The 25,081-nt window shown below is 38.5% G+C and overlaps 1 protein-coding gene across 1 annotated transcript in view; it reads right to left on the bottom strand.

Moving 5' to 3' along the window:
* Nucleotides 1-24,723, bottom strand: part of BARD1 (BRCA1 associated RING domain 1) — a 69,319-nt gene extending 44,596 nt beyond the window's left edge. Inside the window, exons 1-4 of the mRNA XM_088135580.1 lie at nt 24,197-24,723; nt 21,836-21,892; nt 17,777-17,922; nt 4,712-5,670 (exon numbers count right to left, since the gene is read on the bottom strand). Of these exons, the coding sequence (XP_087991706.1) occupies nt 4,712-5,670; nt 17,777-17,922; nt 21,836-21,892; nt 24,197-24,342 (1,308 nt within the window). The 5' untranslated portion in view covers nt 24,343-24,723. The remainder of the gene's footprint in view (nt 1-4,711; nt 5,671-17,776; nt 17,923-21,835; nt 21,893-24,196) is intronic.
* Nucleotides 24,724-25,081: the final 358 nt, after the last annotated feature.

The following is a 25,081-nucleotide window of genomic DNA, read 5'->3' as shown; positions in this document are numbered from 1 at the left end:
GCGAATCCAGAAAAGGCTGAAGAGGGAAGAACCAATTCCTGCTACATGTAAACTTCCTCCAGGCAAGAGATATTTAAACTAAGGGCAGCCCTAACTAATTTCCAACAAATTTAATCCAGTGGGAACTAAAACAAACATACAAAAGTCCTAATTTCCTTCTTAAAGTACCCCCATCCTGAATGGCAGGATCCAGCAATCTACTATCAATTTAGCTGGCCTCATTTTGGCCAGTTAAGATTGAGGCTATGCAAATCTTTGAAAAATTGCTAAAGTAACCATGTCCGTTTCCAGATGTTGCTCCCATCTGGTCTATATGTATGTACAGACACAGCCACTTAAGTTTACTGATTTAGGCTCAGTGAAGTGCCTAATATAACAACCTTGTAATTTTTTACTTGGTTTGGCAACAACTGCATGTAGGTAATAGCAACCTTTTTCTTTCCCAAATTTGTGGTATGTGCAGAAAATGTGTGAGAAAAGCATTTATAGGAGGTGCAACCACAGCTTTATTTGTGGTCATCCCACTCCATCTTTGTAAAGCACTAGGAGAAAGGAATTTCATCACATTGCACAGCTGATCCCCAGAAAACACCTGGACAATTTGAGAGAATTCGTTCCTTGAATTTCACTTCTAAAAATCACATGAGAAACAGCCTTAGAATTCCAAAGAATCAAGTTGCTTGTTCAAAACAAAACTGAAATAGCAAGTTTTGTTCATTTATAAAATCATCTTGTGTTTTCTTGCACAAAAATAGTCTAATATCACTGTAAATTACAATTGCTGCTGGACATGAATCTCCATGTCCTGGCCATTCATTTAGTGAGGGTTTATTACCTAATCACCTTGTGAGAAGGCAGGGAGAAGTGAGGGCCTCAAACGAACCATGTTTGCTAGGGGAGAGCGCTGTGCACCATGGGGCAGCCTTGGGGGGGTGGCAGGAGGGAGGATGGGCAGAAGGCACACTCGCACCAGAGTGGAGAGGGATGGCAGGAGGGAGGAAAGACTGCAGGCAAGAGGCACGTTCGCTCCAGAGTGAAGAGAAACGGCAGGGGGCGGCTGTCGGGTCAAGTGGGGATTGGAATGTGTATTGCGCTGATTGGATTCGGAAAGTGGAATGTCTGCGGTTTTGCGGTTAATTAGCGGTGCTCCGGGGCGGTAAAAAAGGTGAGATTGTGAGCCAAGCCCTCGTAGGAGGGGGAGGACAGATAGGGGGTATAAAAACCTGTCAGACCTTGCTTCGGGGTTCCTCCATTGCTGCAGGAGGGACCCACCTTTGCAAACGTGCCCAATAAAAACTTCTGTCTACTGGACAACCGAACCCGTGTCTGTCGTTTTCTGACAACCTCATGATTCAATTCACACAATACTCCAAAGCAAAGATTTGATGATCACGAATGTGAGTGTACACTCCTAACTCTTATGGACTATTCTGAGTCCATAACCCTCACAACTGTTCATGGATGCTCCTCACCAGGCCTATCCATCATATCCCTTGGGAAATGAAGGCTAACAGAGGACTTAGAAATGAACAACACTATCTTTAAAATTTCCCTCTGATTCTCATCCTCCTTAAGTTCCCTTGGCAACTCCATTCTCCTCATTATTCTTACATGAACAGGACAGTACTAAACTGAGAACCAGTTTGATCTAGTGGTTAAGGCACCAGGCTAGAAACCAGGAGATGGTAAGCTCTAGTCCTGCCTTAGGCATGAAACACTGGGTGACTTTGGGCCAGTCCCTCTCTCTCAGCCCAACCCACCTCACAGGGTTCTTGTTGTGGGGAAAATAGGAGGAGGAAGGAGTACAGTGGAACCTCGGGTTACGAACGCTTCTATTAACGAACTTTTCAGGTTATGAGCAGCTCCGGCCGCAAAATTTTGCTTCGGTTTGCGAACTCCGCCTCGGGGTACGAACAGGATACGCGGCCATTTTCCCTCCCATGACACGTGGTCCGCGGCCATTTTTCCGCCCCTGACACGTGGTCCGTGGCCATTTTTCCGCCCCTGACATGTGGTCCGTGGCCATTTTCCGCCCCTGACACGTGGTCGTAGGGAGGGGGACTCTCCCTCCAAGCAATAGCCGCCTCCCTGTCCTCCACACCAGAACAGATTAACGGTAATTACATTGAACCTTATGGGGAAATTTGCTTCGGGTTGTGACCAATTCGGGTTGCGGCCAGAGTCACGGAACGAATTAAGTTCGTAAACCGAGGTTCCACTGTATTAGGTATGTTCGCCATCTTCAGTTATTTATAAAAATAAGAAAGACGGGATAAAAAATCTAAAAAAACAACACTCTGCCACTTGTTACTGAGAATACTAATAATGCACAAGGACATATGATGCTTGTCCTTGTCCCATCTGAACAACAGAAAAAGAGGAGGAAAGTAGAGGCAGGAACAAATAGGTAAGCAATGGGCAGCTGCTGCTGAAAGAGTACTTCCAGAATAAGGAAATCATTTCAAATGGTTTTAGATATGTATGTCCCAAGCCAGCCTGTTAACATTTTCCTCTTATGCAAGGTATGGAACTATTTGGGTTCCTTCAACATCCTAGAAGGAACAAATAATACTGATATTTAACCAGAAAAAGTAAACAAAGTAGTACACAGAACTACTCAGCCATGACACTGAACCTGGGTTTAGGGGAAAAATATGCATGCCTCCTTCCATTTAGTTAGAATGTATACAGAATGATTTCTACCCTTTTTCATGGATCAGAAACATGAATATTTATCTAGGGTCATACAGGAAGAACCAGGAAGAATACATTACTTAGAACTTCAACTTCATTTTTCTTATCTAATGTATTTGCAAAACAAATTAATTACCTAGCTTTATGTGAATTTTCCTCCAAAAAGCAGAGTATTGGAAAAATAATGCGACTGCTCATATTGTTCACTCCCACCATTATTATATTGTTCTTCAAAATATACAGCTATACTGCAAATCTGAGGGAAAGAGATTTTCATTAAAAGAAAGCTGCTATACCAAGTTGTTTTCCAGAATAATCTACAATACTTCAGCATCTTTCTTTACAAAAAATTCTATGGAAAAAGTCCAGGGATAATTTGAATGTGGCATTTCAATGATTTCAGAATAATGATTTCAATGAACCAAAACAATAATAATTCCAACTAAGTAGATGCACCTTCATCATACAATTTTGTCCCACAACAAATAATTAAAAATCAATTATTTCAGGTAGGGAATTTATATGCAATAATGCATAGATTCTATTTCCAATTAAAACAAAACATTTGGTTACACAAAAATCCAGTAAAATCAATTATACACATACAGGTAGTCCCCAGATTAAGAACACCTGGTTTACAGACGACCCATAGTTAAGAATGGAGCCTATTGCAGTAAAATTTGAGTTAAATAGACAATTATTTGAATTAAATACACAATGGTTCAAATTAATTACACAATACTACTTATACAGTATTATACAATACTGTTCCAGCTTACATACAAATTCGACTTAAGGACAGACCTTGGAAACGGAACTCGTTCTTAAACTGGGGACTACCTGTACAGTAAGCTATACTTAAGGGATCAACAAAATTTTCAGGTCCTGAGCAAAACTGTGCAATGTTACTTGAGAGTCTATATTCCCATCCTGCAAACAGCCTGAAATCTCATAAGACAGCCAATATTGCAAAATTTTGTAAGCCTTGATAACCTTGGAAATTTGCCATTTTTATTTTTTTTTCAAATTGAGGCAGCTGATGTGCAATTTGGGGTTCTTCTGGACTTGCAATCTCCGATGGAACAGCAGATAGAAGCCGAGGCCAGGAGAAGCTTTGGCCAGCTTAACTATGAGTAACTATAATATTCATTTCTATAGTGCTGCTGTGATTTGACACCGCAGACTCATGCTCTTGTTATCTGCTAAGCTACTGCAATTTACTTGGGGTGGGGGGGAGCAGCCCTTGAAGACTCAGAAACTGCAGCTGGTCCAGAATGCAGCTATCCCGTTGTTGACTGAAGCTAGCTGGTTCAGGAGAAAAACATCTATCTTGCAGTAGCTTCACTAGTTGTCAGGAGGCCTCTGGGCCTAATTCAAGGGGCTTGGCAGTTTCCTATATGGCTTGAGCCCTGTTACCCTTGGGGCTATTTTCTCCAGAAAGAATTACCTGGCCTACGCAGGTTAGCAAGGAGCAGATGCTCTGGGTTTCCACTCAGGGAGAGCCAAAGGATATCCTTCTCAGTGGCAGCATTTGGTATCATTTATTCCCTGAGGATAGATCGGTCCCCAATCTTTTGCCCTTCAGGAAACTGGTAAAAAGTATTCTTTTGTAGAGCAGTGGGAAGTGAACATTTTAATTAGGACATCAATAGATGTCATACAAATGGGAGCTACACACACACACACACACACACACACAATGCAAATCCTTTGGAAGATATTCTTGCAACCCACAGGAGCAAGTATGAAGCATCTCTCTTCAAATAATTGAAACAGCCTTACATACACTCCCAATGTTGAAAAGCATTTCTTTGAAAGAATTTGCATGACTCTAATATACACAGAAAGATAGAAAGCAAGTACACATGCATATACTATAGTCCAGTATCTCTGGAAAATAAGACTGTCACATGGGTTAATGATTTAGAAATATTTCTTGCTCTTTTGTAATAGAGAAACAGAAAAAAATAAGTTGTTTTATACATTTAAAAAGTTTCAAGAGCAGAGGTTTGCTTACCTCAATGGAAGCAGTATGGAGTAAAGACTCCCCTTTATGGTTTCTCTTGGCTGAAATATTGGGGGATTTCTTGAGGAAGGTCTCCCTTTCAGCACAATTTCTGGACAGGGGTTGCACTTCTGAAACTTTTGGATCATTGGCACATGGAAAGTCTTCTGAGTTTCTCAGGGGTGATGAGCTTCCAAACAACGGCAGAGATGGGGAAGAAACTGCACAGTCCCCAAGAGGAGAGGTCACAACAGGGGAATTCCCAGGCAACTGCCATGGAGCCTCTTTTCGCAGTTGTGACTTCTGGTGGCTGGTCAACTCTTTCCTTCTGCGATGCTTAGGCAAAGAAATGGGAGATCCAGAAGGCTGCCTGCCACACTTCAACTGAGCTGTTTCCCTTGCTAAGGAAAGCCACTCTTCAGAAGTCAGATCTCCTCCAACGTTAGATGTAGCAGAAAAGTTACAATTGCTGCTCTTCTCTTCAGGTTTCACAGGTCCACCACCACTTGTAGCAAGTTCACTTGCATTCTCTGCAAGCTCTGTCCTGGTTATCAGCCTCACCCCTGAGATATTTTTTGAGCCAGAGCTGAGGATTGGGTCCTTGCTTTCATTTAGGCTCACTTTATTCCTCCCACCGGAGTTTTCCTGTTGGCCCCTGAGCATGTCCCCCTGTTTGTTGAGGTTTGTTAAAGTCTTTTTTCTTAGCTCCTTCTTACAGTCCTGCCAAGGTGTCTTTTCCTTTCTGAAAGGCTTCTGATGAGGAGGTGAAGAAACAAAGTCATAGATGGAGGTTAAGTTACAAGGCCAGCTGTCCTTGACTGGTTTCTTCACCTGCTCTAATTTCTTTGGGCTTGTCTTCAGGGTGAATCTCATCCTCCTACTGTGAGGACTGAACCTCATTTTTATTTGTTTCTTTTTAGCTTCTGCCTCTCCAATTTTCTTTCCCAAAGCAGACAGGTTATCTGCAGGACCTAACAAGGAAACAGAAGGAAGGGAGGAAAAAACATTAATGGTTATACGTGAGCCATAACAATTTTCTGGTGGGATTATCTGTATCTGCACTGTCTCACTTCAGGCTGCAGTTGTAATGAAATGCTTTTCCATCTCCCAACAATCTCTGGCATGCTAGTTTTCTCTAGGTAAACATTTCCTTCCAATTTCTCCACAGTTCCTTATCATGTTTGGGTATGATATATGACCAAAATTTCTGCAAAGAATCAGAATACTTTCACATATCCATACATATAGAGCTAGTTTCCATGCAAGGTCGTATCACAATTCAGCACCACAGAGATGGGTATTGTGGTTACTCACAGTACAGTATGTCCTGTTGTTCCTCCTCTTACCTAGATAACTATTTTCAGATTTGCAGCAAAATATATGTTGCCATTACATTAAACTAAGATTTGCCTCCAAACAAAGAACAAAGGAAGGAGGATAAAGTTGTTGTTTAATGGTACAGCACATTCTTTACTTACAGAAGATATGAGCTATCCAGACAGGTCTAGGGAAAATATCTCTTGATACTCCTGGACAGCCACAGCCAGTCTGGTGAGCTGCACAGATCACTGCTCTAACTGTAGGTGCATATATTCAGCATTTCAGCATCCATATCTAGAATGTGTTATATTACATTCCATTGAGTTGTAACCTACCACATTATGCAATTCTTCCAGCGACATTCTGTAGCTTCCAGTACTCTATGCATCTCATATGCTGTCACTCTTCTTCTCCCTTCACTCAACTTGCCCAGCATTATAAGCTTTTCCATGGATGCAACAACCCCATTAATATCTATAGTACCATGCATATCTGTCTCAATGTCACCTCTGAATATTCATGATACATGTTCTCTCTATTTAGTTTTAGAACTTGCGTGGAAAACAGATTATGTTTTAGGTCATATTTATGCAGAAATATTGAAAATTCAAAAGGGTTCACAAACTTTTAAGCATCACTGTACATCCATTACTACAAACAACTGTAGAAGCTCAAACACTATGTAAGTATCTTGCCTAATACAAAACGTTTTAAAAAGTGAAAGACAAGGACATTATATATTATGGAAAATTTTAGCTACTTAACATACTGGGACATGGGCATGCAAGTTAAAATATGCAATATTTCAAAAATTGGAATCCATTGAGACTAACTGAATTTAACATTACTTACATCACACTGCATTAAAATCCCAGTTATATATTTTTAGGATATTTTATTAACAATTTAATGTAACCAGAGGAATAAAACGTATAAAACATTCCATTTAAAAGAAAGATTAAAATCACTGTAATCAAACTACAATGGCCCTTGGCTCCTCTTAATGGATTCGTGCTCAACGACTCTTATTTTAATTTTCTATTGTAGGTATTTTATTTTTATGGCTGAAAATCTCTGTGATTTGTGTCTCAAGGGCAGCATATGCAATCTAAATTTGCAGAGTAAATTAACAGAACATAGGGCATCAAGTTGTAACTTTCATAACATCCTATATAAAATTTAATATATTCAATTTAATGCAAATCTCATATTTGTTGATAAAAGAAGTTGCACTGATAAGTTATTAACATAGCCTAAGGCAATGATGACCAATTAATGTAGAAACTTTTCATTGGTACATTTAGTCTCACCTATTAAAGAACTGGCTAGAAGCCATGGATAGAACAAAACGGAAACAAAAATAAGACACTGTTCCATCACTAGGAAAAGTTTAAATAATATCTTCCAGCCTAACAACAGCATCTGCGAAGTCTGATTGCCAGCAAGCTTAGAAACAAGCACTCTACACATTATATTTACTCCTCTTATTCTCTATTTACCCTCATCAAAATTAATTGCAAAATATTTACCTGGATATAAATATTCATATGCAGAAAACAGGAAGGGGATTGCTGTCAACTTTGTTTTTAATTGCCTGCATTTGTAAGCAAATATTTTTTATTCTTCATCAAAACCACACATTTGCAGAGAGCCTGTACATTAATATTTTAGCCATTAGTGAAAGATGTGTATATTAAACAAATTCTGCATGGTTTTATTCAGGCACCATATCAATCTTTGGCTAAAGAAACTGAGCTGCAATTTGTTGCAATGGCCAGATGAAAACTATCATTTGTCGAGGGCAAAAAAAAAAATGTTTTTTTTAAAGGACAAGATTTGTGCTAATGGATTCATATTTAATGCCTGAAATGACAAATTATACTTACAGTTATCAACCTGCTGCACAATGAGAATGGGAAGAAGCTTTCAAGACTGAGAAGGCCAAAATTGTTTGTATCTGTGTGTTGATGATGCACATTTAGCTCCATAAAGTACTACACCTAAAAAATACAGTTTTGATCTGTCTCAGGAGAGAGCCATTTGGAGCTGGCTGTTCAGAAGCAGACAAGAATACAGGATATTTATTTCTCGATATCTTTGGATTAAGCCTTTCTGGAATACATGCTGGATTGAATAAGCTGACCAAGCAGACTACTTCCAGCTTTTTATGGCAGACTTAAAACAAAAGTCCAAGGTCCAGGATGACAGGCTAATTAACAGAAAATGAGTGCCTGTACTCTATTTCAAACTTGATCTTCACCAACTGCCCCACATTCTGTTCTTCCAAGCATCTCATCACTCAACCCCATGTTCTCTGTCCTCTCCAGACATACACTCTTCACCTTATAGCTCTGATTATATGGCACTAAGTGCCATAAGCTGGAAGATGGTTAAAAGCAGCGAGAGAAAACAATATCACCTAATGTACCTTTGGCTCCAGAAACTACATTAACCACTCCGTTCTAGATACAAATGGTACAGACAATATATTTGAACGCATACCTATTTCCATAATGTTTAGTCTGGTCTTAACCTCAACACAAAACAGTATGTTTATCACATGAAAATCAACTCTTCAAAAATGAGGTTTACTAAATTTAATATCAATTTCCTAGTCTTCAGTAGTTAAAAGACCTGAATAACTGGATACAGTCATAATAACATTAACACAGGAAAGGATTTATTTACAGTTGTTAAGTAATAAAACCCATCTACCAAAAATTCTGTATTACTAGATTTAATAAACCTTTCAATAATGTAATTTTAAAAAATAACTTTTGCCCAGACTGAAAAGTAACACAACTAAGTCACCTCGCACTGGAATTTAATATAATTCTTGAATTTTAAAATACTTCAAAGCAGAAAAATGAGAGCTACAAATGTTTATAGCTAAAACACTGATAAATAAATAAATCTTAAATAAAGATTAGGAGAAATCTCCAGCTAGTTAAACACCTGTTTTGAGCCTTTATGAAAACCTTATCAAATAATATGAAACAGAAAAGCATTAAAACTGCATCTCAACCAAGCAAGAAAATTAGGACCATTTATATATTGTAGTCCTGTCCACTTGGATTAGAATGCACTTATAATAGTGCAGAGAGCACTAACAAGCCATCTTTTTATCTACCAATTTAGGTAACTAAAAATATTTAAGTGCTTCATTAGAATGAAGGAAAAGCTGTCAGACAGTGAACATGTAAAAAACCTCAGAAGTATTGGAAAGATATACACAACATATACACAACACATTCAAAAACTTTTAGGGATCAAATTCAAAATGAAACCACATTTTTTTTTACTAGATATAGTTCTAGAACACATCAACAAAAAATGACATAATTTATTAAAATACATGCTTATGGCTGTGAGGACAAGCTTTGAGCCACACTGAAAAAGACATAGTACTGACGATATCTGATGGGGAACTTAAACATGGAAAACATGCAGCAATAGCAAAACTAACACTATGTGTATGTGTGAGCATATGTATGTATGTATGTATGTACACACACACACACACATATAAGTTCAACTAAATTTAAGCAAGAATGGCTTCCATATATACTATATATTATGCAGCAAGATAAATACTTGGATTCTAAAGCAGGCCAATATACTTCAAATTGGTTGGAGTATAAAGAAGGGGGAAGTCAGCATAAAGAAGTATAAAGAAGGGGGAGGTCAGAAATTAATTATTTACCCATATTATTTATATGGGTAAATAATTTTGTTTTTTGAACATTTATAAATAATAATATAGTGGAAATTTTGGCATTAAGCTAAAAAATGTATACTTCTTTCTTATATTATGAAATCAACTCAGTGTGTTTGGTATCTTCTATTAATGTTATATTGAGCATTAACTGAATATTTTCAGTAATTATCTGTCCACTTGTAGATAACTTTTTTGAAAACATATTTTTGTTTCAAATATTTTTTTTAAAAAAATTACCTGTCAGACAAGTGCATTTTAAAATACATAGAACCAGAATAAACTTGCGAATTTCACCCTGAAAACACTCCTATAAATCAATGCTCTTCATCCTTAGCATGCAACATCTATTATGTCACACAATAAGTAGATTATTCCTAATTACTCTCCTTAATTGCACTAATTATAACCTTTAGAAGGAGCAGGAAGACCAGGTTCTACTCCACCCTCAGCTATGGAAGCTCCCTGGTGACTTTGGGCCAGTCCCTCATATCTTACCCCAACTACCTAACAGGGCTCTTGTTGTGGGGAAAAATAGGAGGAGGGAATGGTATCTATGCTGCCTTGAGATCAGAATGAATAAAGTAATTCTAATTCTCATAAATAAAGAATAAATATATACAAGTAATAAGGTTCACTTGAAAAGTTAAGTATACATACAATGAATGAGGATAGACAGACAGACAGACATGCATGCATGCATGCATATAACCCATCAACATCAGCTGGAACCAACCTTGGAGGAAGGAGAACTATTGCAAACATGCATCCCACTCCCAACCCTTGAACTGGTCCAGAAGGATACCATGATCAATGGTGTTGATCACCAAGAAATAAGGCAGGCCAGGAGGAATGCACCACTCCCATCTTGGTCCCTCACTGAAAGTGGTTAGACCTATCTGCCTTGCTAGACAGAAAACTGAAATTTTATATTTCTTCTTGGAAGAAACTGACAGTTTGGATTAATTATTTTAAAAGGACTGGTAATACTTGGGTGATTTTTGTTTTTAATCATTACCTTCATTTGGTAGTTCTCAATTAGATTATTTTTGGTATTCTGATCTTTAGTTGAATGAATTAATAAATGTGATATTGGTGTTATACCTATGTCAGACCATGCCATGACTTTCAGTTACTATAACAAATTACAACAAATGTTCCATTTTTTCTAGATGATATTTAATTAAATCTTTATTTTAATGAAGCAGATGCAACACAAATTTGAACAATGATAGACTTTTGCAATGTACTGGTGTTTGGGATGCCTTTAAGGTGTGTGCACGCGCGCACACACACACAAAATTGCTTTTGCTTCATGGAAAAAGAAAGCCCAAAAAGTGAACCAAGAGCTCCTGAATGAAAGGCAGAATATAAATATATTTGGAAAAAAATCTAAGGCACTTTGAAGCATGTATGAGAAATGACCTACATCAGATTTATACAAAGTTTTTATGAGTACTAAAAACAGGAATTTAATTCCCTTTTGAAACAGACTATTCACTGAATGATATAAAGCAAAGATTATTAGCCTCTCAGCTGCAACAACTGCAACAATTTTGATTATTAAAGACACCCAGGATAAAATGCACAATGAGTCTGAATAAATCAACAGCCTATTTTTACTCTTAACTCTATAATGAATACTGAGTTAGATGTAATATAGAAATGAATGCATTTTTTCATAATATAGGTCTGTCAACCTGCCTAATTAACTGCTCCTTTATGTCCTTTCCAAGAAATAAGATACCAATAAATCCAAGAAAATAGGAAAAAGCTCCTGGTCTGGATGGTTATCCTACAAAGTGGGAGATGATGTACACTGGGTTTTACCTAATATTACTAAAGATTTATAATGCTGAATTAAAAAAAGCTTTTCCCCACTTCAAGACCTACATACCTATGATTCTGAAGTCTGATAAAGACTCTACCAACTGGATTAGTGAAAGTCCAAATTCCTTGCTAAATGCTGACACAAAAATTTAGAGAATGACTCTGGCATATAGAGTACATTGTCACCCTGCACTATTTGGTTTTAAAATCAGTTGTTAAGTGTCTAATAATATTAATTTTTGTTCTTGATATTCTGGATATACAAATAGTCCTCATGTAACGATGGTACTTGGGACCAGAATTTCTGTTGCTAAGCAACGCAGTTATAAAGTGACTGCGCCAGTTACCAATGGCAGTTCTGGTGCTTCCTGTTGCCATCATTAAGTGAATCCCACACTGTTGTTAAGCATGATGCCGGGTGGTTGCCATTTGCAACCTCCTGCCAGCTTCCCCATTGACTTTGCTCATCTGAAGCTGGAAGTGAAGGTCGCAAATAGCGATCATATGACCACAGGATGCTGTTACACTGTAATTGCGAGCCACTCGCCAAGCTCTTGGATCGTGATTATGTAACCATGGAGATGCTGTGACTGTTGTAAATACAAGGACTGGTCATACATACCACTCATTCAGTGCCGTTGTAAGTTCGAACGGTTGCTGAACAAGTGGTGGTTAAGCGGGGACCACCTGTACATTCAGTAAAGTCAAATTTCAGCAGAAGTGGATTCATGTCACACAGAAAAGGCCTTTCATATAATGTAGTAAAAATTTCTGAAAAAAGTTCTCCTTCAATATGGATTGATCAATTGGATCAATATATGGTACTCTACTTCACAGAACATGTGAAAGGCATTTCTCATCTCCTCTTATTTTTAGCCTGGTATTGGAATTGTGAAGTATGATTAGACAAAAGAGGGACATGTGGGATAGAACTGTGGCTGAAGTTGAATATAAATTTTATTATATATAGGTAGGCCCCAGTTTAAGAACAGGTTTCATTCCCAAGGCCTGTCCTTAAGTTGAACTTGTATATATGCTGGAACAGTATTATACAATTACAGTGGTACCTCGAGTTACGAATTTAATCCGTTCCGTGACTCTGGTTGCAACTTGAATTGGTCGCAACACGAGGCAAATTTTCCCATAAGGTTCAATGTAATTACCGTTAATCCGTTCTGGCGTGGAGGACAGGGAGGCGGCTATTGCTTGGAGGGAGAGTCAGGGGTGGAAAAATGGGCGCGGACCACGTGTCAGGGGCGGAAAAATGGGTGCGGACCACATGTCAGGGGCGGAAAATGGGCGCGGACCACGTGTCAGGGGCGAAAAAATGGCCGCGGACCACGTGTCAGGGGCGGAAAAATGGCCGCAGACCACGTGTCAGGGGCGGAAAATGGCCGCGGACCACGTGTCACGGGAGGAAAAATGGCCGTGGATCCGGTTCGTAACTCGAGGTGGTTCGCAACACGAGGTAAATTTTTGGGGCTGGAGCTGGTCGTAACACAAAAAATTCATAAGCAGAGGCGTTCGTAATGCAAGGTACCACTGTATAAGTAGAATTGTGTAATTAATTTGAACCATTGTGTATTTAACTTGAATGCATTTAACTCAAATTTTGCTACAATACGCTCTGTTCATAACTATGGGTCACCTGTAATCCAGGTGTTCTTAACCCAGGGACTACCTGTACTGATATATCACATTTTATTTTTAATACAAAAAACACTGATATTGTGCAGTAGTTTGGTAATATATTAGGTTAAATTAACTGGATTAAGTCCCATATGCATCCTCTGGCTCTATAATCTCTATGAAATTTGCAATAACTGGGATTTTAATTGTTGCCAATTAATTGTTTTAATTCTTTTAACATCTTTAAAATTGTTTTAAATATTGGGAATAGTTATTCCAAGAAAACCTATGGCTATATACATAGCAATTTTTTTTATCCCAGAGGAAAACTGATACGAACAGGTAATTAGAAATCTCACTGATTTTATGGGGATAGATTAAAATTAGTAAGATTTCAAGATGGATATGTCTACTTAGATATATTCTTGTTACTACCTTCAACATTTCAAGTAGATAGATAAGATATAACTCTCAGTGTTACACATGTCAGTTTAATGGACTTTGTATGCAACAGAAAAATCTGCCCATATAATGTATGCTTCTATACATGTATAAATCCCATTTCCATTTTATGAATGCATAAAATGTGCTGGCATAAAAATCCCATTCAGATATAATAGGCATTATGTTTTAACAAACATCTCCCTTCCTTCCCCCATTAGTCTGTTAAGTTGAGGATTTACCATATTAAAAAAAATTCTGCAGGAAGGAGAAATCCCTAGATTTTCTTTATCTAAATTACAATTATAATATTTTAACTTTCCTGACTTTCAGCTTTAACATCAGGCATATAGTTCAACTTCAATTTCTTTATCAACCACAACTGACCAAGTAAAAATCACTATAGTCAGCATAAGAAAATTTACACTTGATGTCATGGCAGGGGTTGGCTCCATTTTTAGCAACAGATATATTGCATTTCTTATAATAAAGTCTGAGGCATGTTTGGAAGTTTGAGCCTTATTAACCCAACAAACTTACACTGTGGGATAATCCCAGTTTGAATACAGAAAGTAAAAGTAACAGACAAGTTGGGGCATACTTCATATAAGTATCTACTTTAGATCACCTTATTGCCATTCATGCTTTAAAAACCTCAAGAGTTATTTCAAGAGGATTTTGGTTTGCCTAAAAGCACGAAAGAGCAGTATAGTATGAGGAAAATATACCTTTGGGTGAAAGAAGCAAGTTTTTGGGTGAAAGAGGCAAGTTTTTAGAGGCCTCAGATGAATGGGGTCACCTTAATAAAACTGAAACATAAAGGAACGTGCAGCACCTTTGAAGCTGGTGTGAACTAAGCGGATTGTAAACTCCTTATCACAAACATCCCCATAGCAACTTAAGGGAGGATGCCTTCTTCCTGGCATTTGGCACCTTGAACTAATTTTCTTCTTCTTCCTGGTAGATAGCAGTTGTCCTTGAAGATAGCAGATAACAGAGGGGCAGAAGGTAACTTGACAAGTATTGCTCATTTAGGTGTTATGCCTGCATCATCATATGAATATGTACGCGCATGCGTTCTTTTTCCCTTCCCCTTCTTGTAGAACTGTATAAATATCAGGGCATCCATTTTGCCTACAGGGGAGTGTCTCCCACTAATCTTTGATGGGGTCCCCCTCCAGTACATACTGCCTAATAAACACTGCAGCGAAGCCTTGATTATTTTGCACTTGTGTCCTGCATTTTGATTCTGCAATAGTCAGATAAATTTCTTGATTTCACAATTTGATCTAAATTACTAGTAGCAGTATTAAAAGTCCTTCAGATTATTCTAAATCTACAATATTTTTAATTGTTATTTTAAAAAGCAATTACTACTATTACTAAACAGATATTATTCCTTGCAAGAACACTAGAATACACAGATGGGCTGTCCCATATTAATCAATAAATAGCTTAAAGAATATTAATAATATTAAGAATAAATATTAAATATTAATATTAAGAATAAATATTTAAGAATATTAAGAATAAATATTAAATATTAAGAATATATATTCTTTAAATAATAAAGAATATTAAGAATATTAAGAATAAATAGTCTTAAAGAATATTAAGCATATTTCTTATGGTTTTAAAATGAAATTAATTCAAGGAAAGATTATTTTCCATGTATACTGGATTCCCCAGAGAATGCTTTAAAAAGGATAGCTATTGAATTTATTATGCCTAAGTCTACTACTTGCATATTTGCTCATATGATAAGGACTTATCATGTTATTGCCCCCTTTTGATTTAATTTCTGTAATACTATTAATGCAATATTACATTGAATGTACTGTACTTTGGAATTCTGTTCCAAACATATGGAATACAATTTTTAAAAATCTTATTTATTTATTTATTTATTTATTTATATTTCAAATTTAGTCACTGCCCATCTCGCTCAAAGAGTGACTCTGGGTGGTTTACAATAAAATAAGAATAAATACTAATTAAAATATAATAAAACAATGCTCATAAATAAATAATATCTTACAAGGCACTGATGGTAAATAAAGATTATTAACCAACGGGAGTGTCTTCAGGGTGCCAGCCACCCACAGGTTTGGTTACCCCTCCTGATTCCCCATGCGAGTTGACAGAGCCAGGTTTCTGGAAGGTCAGGAGAGTGGGGACCCGCCTCACCTCTGGAGGAGAGAGTGTTCCATAGAGCAGGGGCAACAGCAGAGAAGGCTCTCCTCCTGGGCCCTGCCGGTCAACATTCTTTCATAGACAGGGTCCATGACATACCTTCTTTGCCTGAGGGGTGGGACAGGTTGATGTAAAGGGGATGAGACAGTCCCTCAGGTAACCTGGTCCCATGACATGTAGGGCTTTAAAGGTGATAACCAACACCTTGAATTGGACCCAGAAGGAAACTGGCACCCAATGGTATTACAAGTGCCATCCTTGGGGCACCCAAAATTGCCTGTGTGGCTGCATTTTGAGCTACCTGTAACTTCCAGATACTCTTCAAGGGTAGCCCCATGTAGAGCACACTACAATAGTCTATATCGGAGATGACTAGGGCATGAGTGACTGACTGGAGAGCTTCCCAATCCAAGAAAGGCCGTAACTGGTGCGCAACAAAAAACTGAGCAAAGGCCCTCCTGGCCACGACTGTCACCTGCTCCTTGCAGGAGTTGTGAGTCCTGGAGGAACCCCAGATTCCGCACTGGGTCTGTCTGGGGCAGTGCCACCCCATCCAGAACCAAACACTCCTAGATACAGAAGAGCCCCCAACCCACAGCCACTCCATCTTACCAGGGTTCAGCTGAAGCCTGTTGTTCTCCATCCCCATACTCCATAGCCTCCAAGCACCACGAAAGGGTGGTCAGAGCATCCCTCAAATCACCCAGGATGGAGATGTATAATTGGGCATCATCTGCATATTGATGATACCTCATCCCATGGTGGCGGATGATCTCACCCAGCGGTTTCATGTAGATGTTAAAAAGGAGTGGAGAGAGCATTGAACCCTGAAGCACCCCACAAAGGAGGGGCCGCTGGACCTCTCACTCCCTATCAACACCTACTAGGACCAGCCTTGGAGGAAGGAGGTGAACCAGCACAAAACTGTGCCACCTACCCCCAATTCCCCAAGCCAACCCAAAAGGATACCATGGTCAATGGTATCGAAAGCTGCTGAGAAGTCAAGAAGAGCAAGGATGGATGCACTACCCCCATCCCACTCCCGCCAGAGATCAACCAAAAGTGCGACCAATGCTGTATAAAGAATTGTGGAATATCAAGTATTGGGGACAGCAAAAAAAAATCATGCTTCAATGTTGAAAAAAAACATTGTGACCCTAAATTTAAAATATGTGTACTTTTTCTGTTTATGAGCTAGCATTACATTATATTATACTACCTACATTCAATATAATGGAAACAATATCAATATTATTTTCTATGGCCAAGCTGTAATGATTTATTTAAAACCAGGCTGAATGATTTCTTGTATGCAATGTGTTTTTTCTCTTTTTTCTTTTTAGTTTTTTTCTCTTTTTTATATATTCAACTGAACATTTTTAGAAAGAGTGCAACTAATACAGGAAAAGGATAATTGATCTGCAAGAGATTCTGCAAGAAGTTTTCTAAGTCTCCAGATACAATAGAATTACTCATGAATAATGACTATTAATAGAAAACATCACATACAAATATGCAATACGTTCAGTTACCTTGGAAAAAAGTTTGCAATGTAAAAATTATGTAGAAACACATCTTACATCATAAAGAACGTGAAAGTTAATTGATCCCAAGACAGATGATCAACTTGTGGAGGTTAATATACATAACGGGCAAGCTAACCTTAGAACCTTCAGCATAAGAATCCAAGAACCTAAATATTTATGCATTGGCAGTCATTTATACAATGCAACACTTCTATCTAAATTTGGCAGATCCTGGTGAATTATAGCATTAGACTTTCCCTTTTATTTTACTGAACATCTCGCTGGATTTTGGAAAAGAGAAAAATACATTTGGATTCTGCTGTAAATCCCCAAACATTGCACTAAATTGTCTTTCACAATAAGATGTTTTTGTTCTTTCAAACTACAGCATTCCAGGTTTCAAAAAAGCATTATTTCACTCACCTGAGAAGTCCTTGTCCTGCAGAGTTTGCAGTTTGCTGTAGAGTTTGATGATGTTATCTAGCTTCCTGTTTATTTTCATATCTTGTTTCATGGCTGGCACCTCACATATTGGGCAAGCTGTGCCAATACAGTTGTCTACACAAGTTCTGAAAAATGTAAACATGAAATTTTCACAGGGACAAGCAACAATTTCTAACAAGTGGTCAAGGAAGTCTTTACCTTAGAAATTAAGATTACATAAGAACAAGACAATCATTTACAATTCACTTAAAATGCAGAAGTCTTCACTGATAGCTTATATAGGTTAATAGTCTGATATACTAGCTATGTTCGCACATCACACCAAACCGTAATTTAGAGCAAAATGCACAAGTAAGAAGAAATTAGACAGAAAGACCGTAGTTTTAACTTTTGCATGTTCTCTCCTTTTGTGCAGATCATATATTTTAACTTTCTGGAGTCACCAGGCACAATTAACTGAGGCTATCCATAACCAAATATTTCAAACAAGCTGGCTTCATACTTGCTTCTGAAGCTAACTTGTTTATTTAAACCATAGTTGGTGATAATTACAATCCCTGGATCAAACAGGAAACTCACTGTAGTCAAAACAAATCAGTCAAGGTTCTCTGAAGCTCTATTTCTGATACTTCATATTATTACAAACAATCTATGTCAACATAGCTGCTGACAGGTTGCAATATATTAGGAAATTGTGGGTTCATTTCATTTCACTCAGTATTTAACAATGGTTAAAATATATTCAACTTATACAACCTCTCAGCATTCACTGGTATGAAAACAAAGTATAAAGTTGCTTTGAATATTACTATAGGTTTTGTTTTTAATAATAAGTTTTAGCAAGGTAAACAGGTTATAAATGAATTTTAAAAACCAAATCTGCTTCAAATAAAAAGCAAGCTTTTGTTTTCTGTTAGAGACACTGGTTCAGTAACTGTGCTGAAAACTGGTCATGATCTAACCAAGAATTAAGCACATTTTAAATCTGACCAAAATCAAGAGAAAAATAAGTTATCAGATATAAGTTATCAGTGAGGTGTTGAAATGCTTAATGTTTGCATAATTAGGCCAAAAACGTTTTGAGGTATAAAATCAGCAAAATAGATTTTTAATCCCCATCCTACCTAATGAGCTCTGGTTAACTCTTCAAATGAGAACAATAAACAAGACTTTGTAAGGTTCTACAGTGTAGGATAAAAGAAACGTAAGCGTAAAGATAGATTCTAGAAAAGCGACTCTCTACTTAGGGAAAAGCCATGTCTGCATTAAGACAAATTGTTCCATTTTCTCATTGTGCCTACAGAATATCCTTAGCTAAGGCTTTTCAGAATTATTCCCAATAATTAGAATCATAGTGGTAGAAAGGGCAATTTTATAATTGTCTTTTTCAGTGCAAGAATCCAAATTCAAGTATCTCAGACAGTGGCTGTTTAGCTCTAATTGAACATATCCAATATGGAGGAGCTCACCTCCTCTCTGCTTAATTAGTTCCACTGTCATACAGTTCATTCTGTTAGAAAGCTTTTTCTGCATTGATTAGAATCTGACTTCCTATAATATAAGTCCATTATTCCAGTTCCTGCACTATGTAAAGAGAGAGAACATGTGACGCCTTGTGTGACATCCTTTTAGGTATTTGAAGAATGCTATCACATACTTCTTAGTTGTCGTTTCTCAAAGCTAAACATAGATACCTTCTTCAATCTCTCTTCATAGGACTTAATTTCTACTCTCCTCATCATCCTCAACGAGCTTCTCTGAGCTTGTTCCAGTTAATCTGAATCTCACTTAGCATGGTGCCCAGAACCAGATATACCACCAAGGTGAGATCTGACTCAAGCAACATTTCCTTCCTGTAATTTGGACACTTTTTGTTGTTGAATTGCATATGTCATTTTTGTAGCCACAATAGATTCCTGGCTCACATTCAGCTGAGTATTAATTTTGGTCTAGGACCATAAATAGCTAAGCAATAAATCAAGTATTATCATTACTAAGCCAGGTATCCCCCATGCTATACGTGTGCATTTGATGCTTGCTTCTTAAGTGAATGTCTCCATTTGTCTTTTAAATTTTATCCTTTTGTTTTCAACTCATTTTTCTACCCTATCAAGATCATTTTGAATTTTATTTATCTTCTAGAGTATTAGCTATCTCACCCAATTTTGTGTAACCTGCAAATCTTATAAACATTCCTTCCAACTCTCCAAGTCATTAATAAAGATATTGAAGAGTTATCACCCTTACAAGTAGATGGCCCAGAACTGAAACTTGAGGCACCCTCGATATTTATTTCTAACTTGATGAGGAACTAATTATGAGCACTCTTCCAGTGTAATTTGCAAGCCAATCAGCCCTTGCTTAACTAGCTTACTAATCAGCATATCATGCAATACTTTGTCAAATATTTTCCTGAAAACAAGATATATTATACCTACAAAATTCCTACAATCTATTAATGAAGTTAACCAATTGAAGAGCCAACTAAGATTAAACTGACATGCTGATTGCTGGCAAGCATGACTTGCTGCCACATTGTTTTCAAGATGCTAGAGGACAAACTCTTTACAGTCTTCTCTAGAATTGTCCAGATTTTTTTAAAAAAAACATTTATTTACCTATTTTAAAAGGAAAAGGAGGAGAGAAGGAGAGAAAAAAATAGAAATTACAAATATTACATGAAAAGGTTTACAGAATAATTCAAGATAAAACTAAAAGAAAGTACAAACTGTTTCAACCCAATGGGTAATTGCATTTGAGTCTGATTTTATTCTGGGAAATCCAGTCCAGATGAAACTTTCATATGTAGTGGAACCATTATCATATGCAATGTGAAGTACTATTTCTAAAGACAGATAGAAATAGTCCTAAAACAGTTACAGACAATGGCCATTTTGTATATACAGGTAGTCCTTATTTAGTGACCTTTAGCAACTCCATCGCTAAGCAAAGCGGTCACTAAGTGGGAAATCACTCAACTGCGACTGTGCTTTCCAGCTCAAAACTGACAAGACTAACCAGTTTCACTCCTTCAGCTTTTGTTTGCCTCCTAACCACTCCTCTGCCCAGTGCTGGGATAATTAGCAAGAAGGGAATTAATGTTTATATTTACATTCATTGGAGAGGAAGAGATTTCAAGAGAGTAAGGCACACAATGGGGGATACACATTGAAAGCAATGTGGGGGAAACAACAGGTCAGGCACAGGAGATTGCCTACAGAAATTGCTTTTTTTTCCTTCCTCCCCCCCTCCTGTAGAGCGGAGAGATTGGAGAAGAAGAGATTACAAGAGAGTAAGCAGGCACACAATGGCGAATACACTGGGCTGTTTGTGTGGTGAGCTTGTGGCTCCCAGCCCCAAGCGTGCTCGGGGCTGCTGGCAACACCACATTCCTTTTGAAGTGTATTCCCCATTGTGTACCTCTTTAGTCTCTTGTAATCCCCTCCTCTCCAATCTCTCTGCTCTGCAAGGGGAAAAAAAAAAGGAAAGCAACAGGTCAAGAGCAGGACAACATATATTGACTCTAATGGCAATCATGTGACTGAGGGATGATGCCAAGGTCATAAATGTGGACATTGGTTGTAAAGGTTTTTTTTTTTAGCACTGTCATAACTTTGAATGGTCGCTGAATGAGGTAGTCAGTAAGTGAGGGCTATTTGTAGTTTGTATATATAGGTTCTGAGTGCTTCATGAATATTGTGGTGATAGGGTGACAATTCCAGAGGACAGGTAGGTGTGTGTGTGTGTGTGAGATTGGAGGCATTTAAATGCAACATAAGTATATCAAGCCTAGCAGATACTTAAATAATTTAATCCTTATTTCATCTACAATGGCAAAAAGAAAAAAAAAGCACCATAGCAAATCAGTGTTTTGCTGAGAGGGACAGGTACAGTTACACAAGGAGATAAAAACATACCCTGCAGTCACAAATTAAAAACAACAACACAGCATATTTAGAGAAACTTCAGTCTAAAAACATGATGAAAATAGGCAAGTTTGGGAGAAGATTCATAACAGCTCATTATGTCATGACTCACAGACAGAAGACATGTTCACAACTTCCTAGGTTCACAGGTTTCTTCAGAATGTTACTGCTGTCAAAAAGAGAATAGATTAAATAGAATTGAGTTATTTGTCCTAAATATTTGAAACAATGCATTTCCAATGCATCCTCAAGATAAATAATATCAAGATAAACAAGCTACAGTAACACACAGTTTTCTTCTACATAAAGAAAAACAAACTGTATATTAAGAAAAAATGGTGTTGTTCTTTCTTTCTACTAAAATAATGTCACTCCAGGCAGCTGCTCGTTGGGAGCTTTCCATGCAAAGAATTCCACCTCCCATATAACAAAACATGGCTGGCAATGTGGTGTCAATGATGGGCTGTAAATCCCATGGGTGTGCTTTAAGAATCTGGAGGACTGTTTAAACTTCCCTCTAAGGCAGAAGCAAGTGGGTTTACAATAATTAAAGGAAGCTTTGTTTGGTTGTGTCAAGACACCTCAAACTCATTAGCTATTAACTACCAGGAATCTTAGTCTTTTTAGGTTGGGAGCACATCTGGAATTTTGAAACCATGTTATGGGCCCACTCACCCAATGGCTACAGCCAGTCACAAAATACCCATGTGGTAGCAGCAAAGCAGCTAAATTACATTCCCTCTAATCCCCCACCACTATTGAGCAGATGGGCAAATCACCCCCAGCCCTCTTTTAATAAAGTAGCACCTTGTTATTTTTACTTTTTCAAAATGTCTCCAGGGAATATACAGAATGTAGAAGCACTGCTGAAAATGAAGTTTATGCATCAGGTTGGTACTTTGCAGCATATTATCTTCTTAATTATTATTTAATTAAAAGAATTTGAAAAATAAAATCAGGTGAGGCACAGAGCCCTGTAGGACCAGAGGGGTCCACAAAATCCATATTAAAGACCCAGAAATTAGAGCGTCTTTTACATGCTCTCTCACAATCAATTCATTACAGCATTGTTCAGAATATTTCTCATGGTAAGTTCTTTAGTATAATTCAACTGTGCTGAAAACCTCCATATAAATCTGAAAGAGCCTTCTAATGTGCTGATAGGAAGCTACAGACTGTTTTTGTAAACCTGCTTCTGTAACGAATGTACAGGATGTGCACTATGTTGAAACATACTTTATTCATTCTGCAATATTGCAGTGATTTTGCCATTGAAACATCAGACCCAAACACAATGACATACATACAGTACACCCTAGAGCAACCTTCCTTGCCTGGATCAGCCTTTACAACCTGGCACTGTCTAGATGTTAAGGCTGCAATTCCTAATTCATTTGATGGATATTACATTGAGGAAGGCTGACCAGTGCCAACAGAGCAATCAACTGCTATCTGAGAAGTCTGTAAGTCAGGGAGTTGCATCACTGAACATTCTTCCAAAGAAAGTCATCCCCAGCACATAAAAAACCTAGCATGCTAAACTGAAAATGTCTATATTTTAGGGAATTCCCTGACACGTGGAAGAGCACTCAATTAAAGTAACCCCACCCAAAATAATAAAGGTCCCATTTCAAGGAGAACCAAATCTTAAAAAGAAAAACTAAAAGAATTTTGCTTGCAGTACATCCCTTGCTGAGAACTAGTTTGGTGTAGTGGTTAAGGCACCAGGCTAAAAACCAGAAGGCCATGAGCTTTCAGGCATGAAAGCTGGCTGGGTGGCCTTGGGCCAGTCCCTCTCTCTCAGCTCTGGAAGCAGGAAACAGGTCAAAATAACCTTGCCAAAAAAACTGCAGGGACTTGTCCAGGCAGGCGCCAGGAGTCAACACTGACTTGAAGGCACCAAAAAAAAAAAAAATCCCTTGCTAATGGCTAGATACTGTCTGTGCCACTTGATTCTGTTAAAAATACCACTTGCTGAATATTTTATATGGAGTGGGAAAAGGCTGGAGTGGGTGCTGCCTCAAATCATGAATCCCCCTAGCTTGGTACTATTGACAGGCTTTACACAACTCGCTAAACAATATGGTCTGTTGGCACAGGTTAGTTAGGGCAACCAGTTCTGGGCTGCAAACATCCGGACGACCACTGAATAGCAGCAAAGAGATGAAGCTTTCTGTACTTCTTTGCTTGATATCGTCTGGATGTTTGCAGTTGTGACCTGCTCGCCCTGCCTTAGATGATGTGTGAAACCCAATCATAGCAATTTACTCCATAAACTGTGGTTAAGCCTCGTTGCTTAGTCATTAATTTCAAACGTGCAACACTTCTGAAAGAAGCGCCCGTTGACCGAACCGTTTGTATATGCCAAATAACCATTTTTACTTCATAGGACCGCATTTCCAAATCCTTTTCCCCATCCAAAGCCCCTCTACCATCCCTTCCGCCCTCCTCTTGCTCAGGAATAAACGGTTACCAAAGGGAGCAGCTCAGGCTCTCCGCCAACCGCCTCAAAGCCAGTCGCGTCTCTTTCCACTGGGGTCCGGAGTGCGGATGCTGCTTCTGCGCCATATGGTCGGCGGGCTCATTACCGGAACGGCTCCGGAGTTTAGCAGGTCTCATAATTCTCCCTTCCCGCCCAGCTATAGGCCGGAGGACAAACTCATTCAGCCCCGAAGAGCTGGTTCAAATTCTGCGCTTTCCAACCTCCGCAAGACGCGCATGTCAGTCGAAGAGGGCGCACGCGTGGAACCGTAGAGAGGACGGATTAATACTCGCAGAGATTTGGTTGCTCGGTTTCCTAGCCCCGCCCCGCTTGAAGCTTTTTTTTTAATTGGCCCCTGTAAACAACATATATGAAAAAACAGTGATTTCATCCTTATGGCAATTCTAATCCCCGCTTAGTTAACAGAGAGAAGAAAGGGCCAGGGCCACGTATAAACCAGCTGTATGAGGCGCTTAAAGCGGAGCGTTTGCAAGAAGACCTTTTCCCCGCCTTCGGCATCCGCGCGGGAAACCCGACGAAGGGAACGTTCCCGAGCCCGGGAAAACTTTGCATGTGTGCGCATGCGTCTGCGATGACGCCGACGTTTTGCGCCTCTGGTTGATTGTTCCATTCGCTGATCGGGGCGGCCAGATAGGAGCTCAGAGGGCTTTTCCCGCTTGCTGGTGTGCGGGTTTATTGAGAAGGAAGATCTTTGGTCTTCGTTCTTTTGATCGTGGAAATGAAGTGAGCGCGTATGCAGAAAGAACGGAATTTGCTTCCGTTCGTTTGTGGTGCTAAGCCAGCCCCGTGTGGAGCTTTTCCGAATACTTTCGTTAATTGTCGTAAAGCTGAATATTGCAGAAGTGGTTTCTAAGT

The sequence above is a fragment of the Python bivittatus genome, unplaced genomic scaffold (genome assembly GCF_059951505.1).
Source record: "Python bivittatus isolate LINGU-HERP-01145 unplaced genomic scaffold, Pbiv_v1 ctg000200_np1212, whole genome shotgun sequence".
NCBI lineage: Eukaryota > Metazoa > Chordata > Lepidosauria > Squamata > Pythonidae > Python > Python bivittatus.
This window is presented reverse-complemented; position numbering and strand designations above follow the sequence as displayed.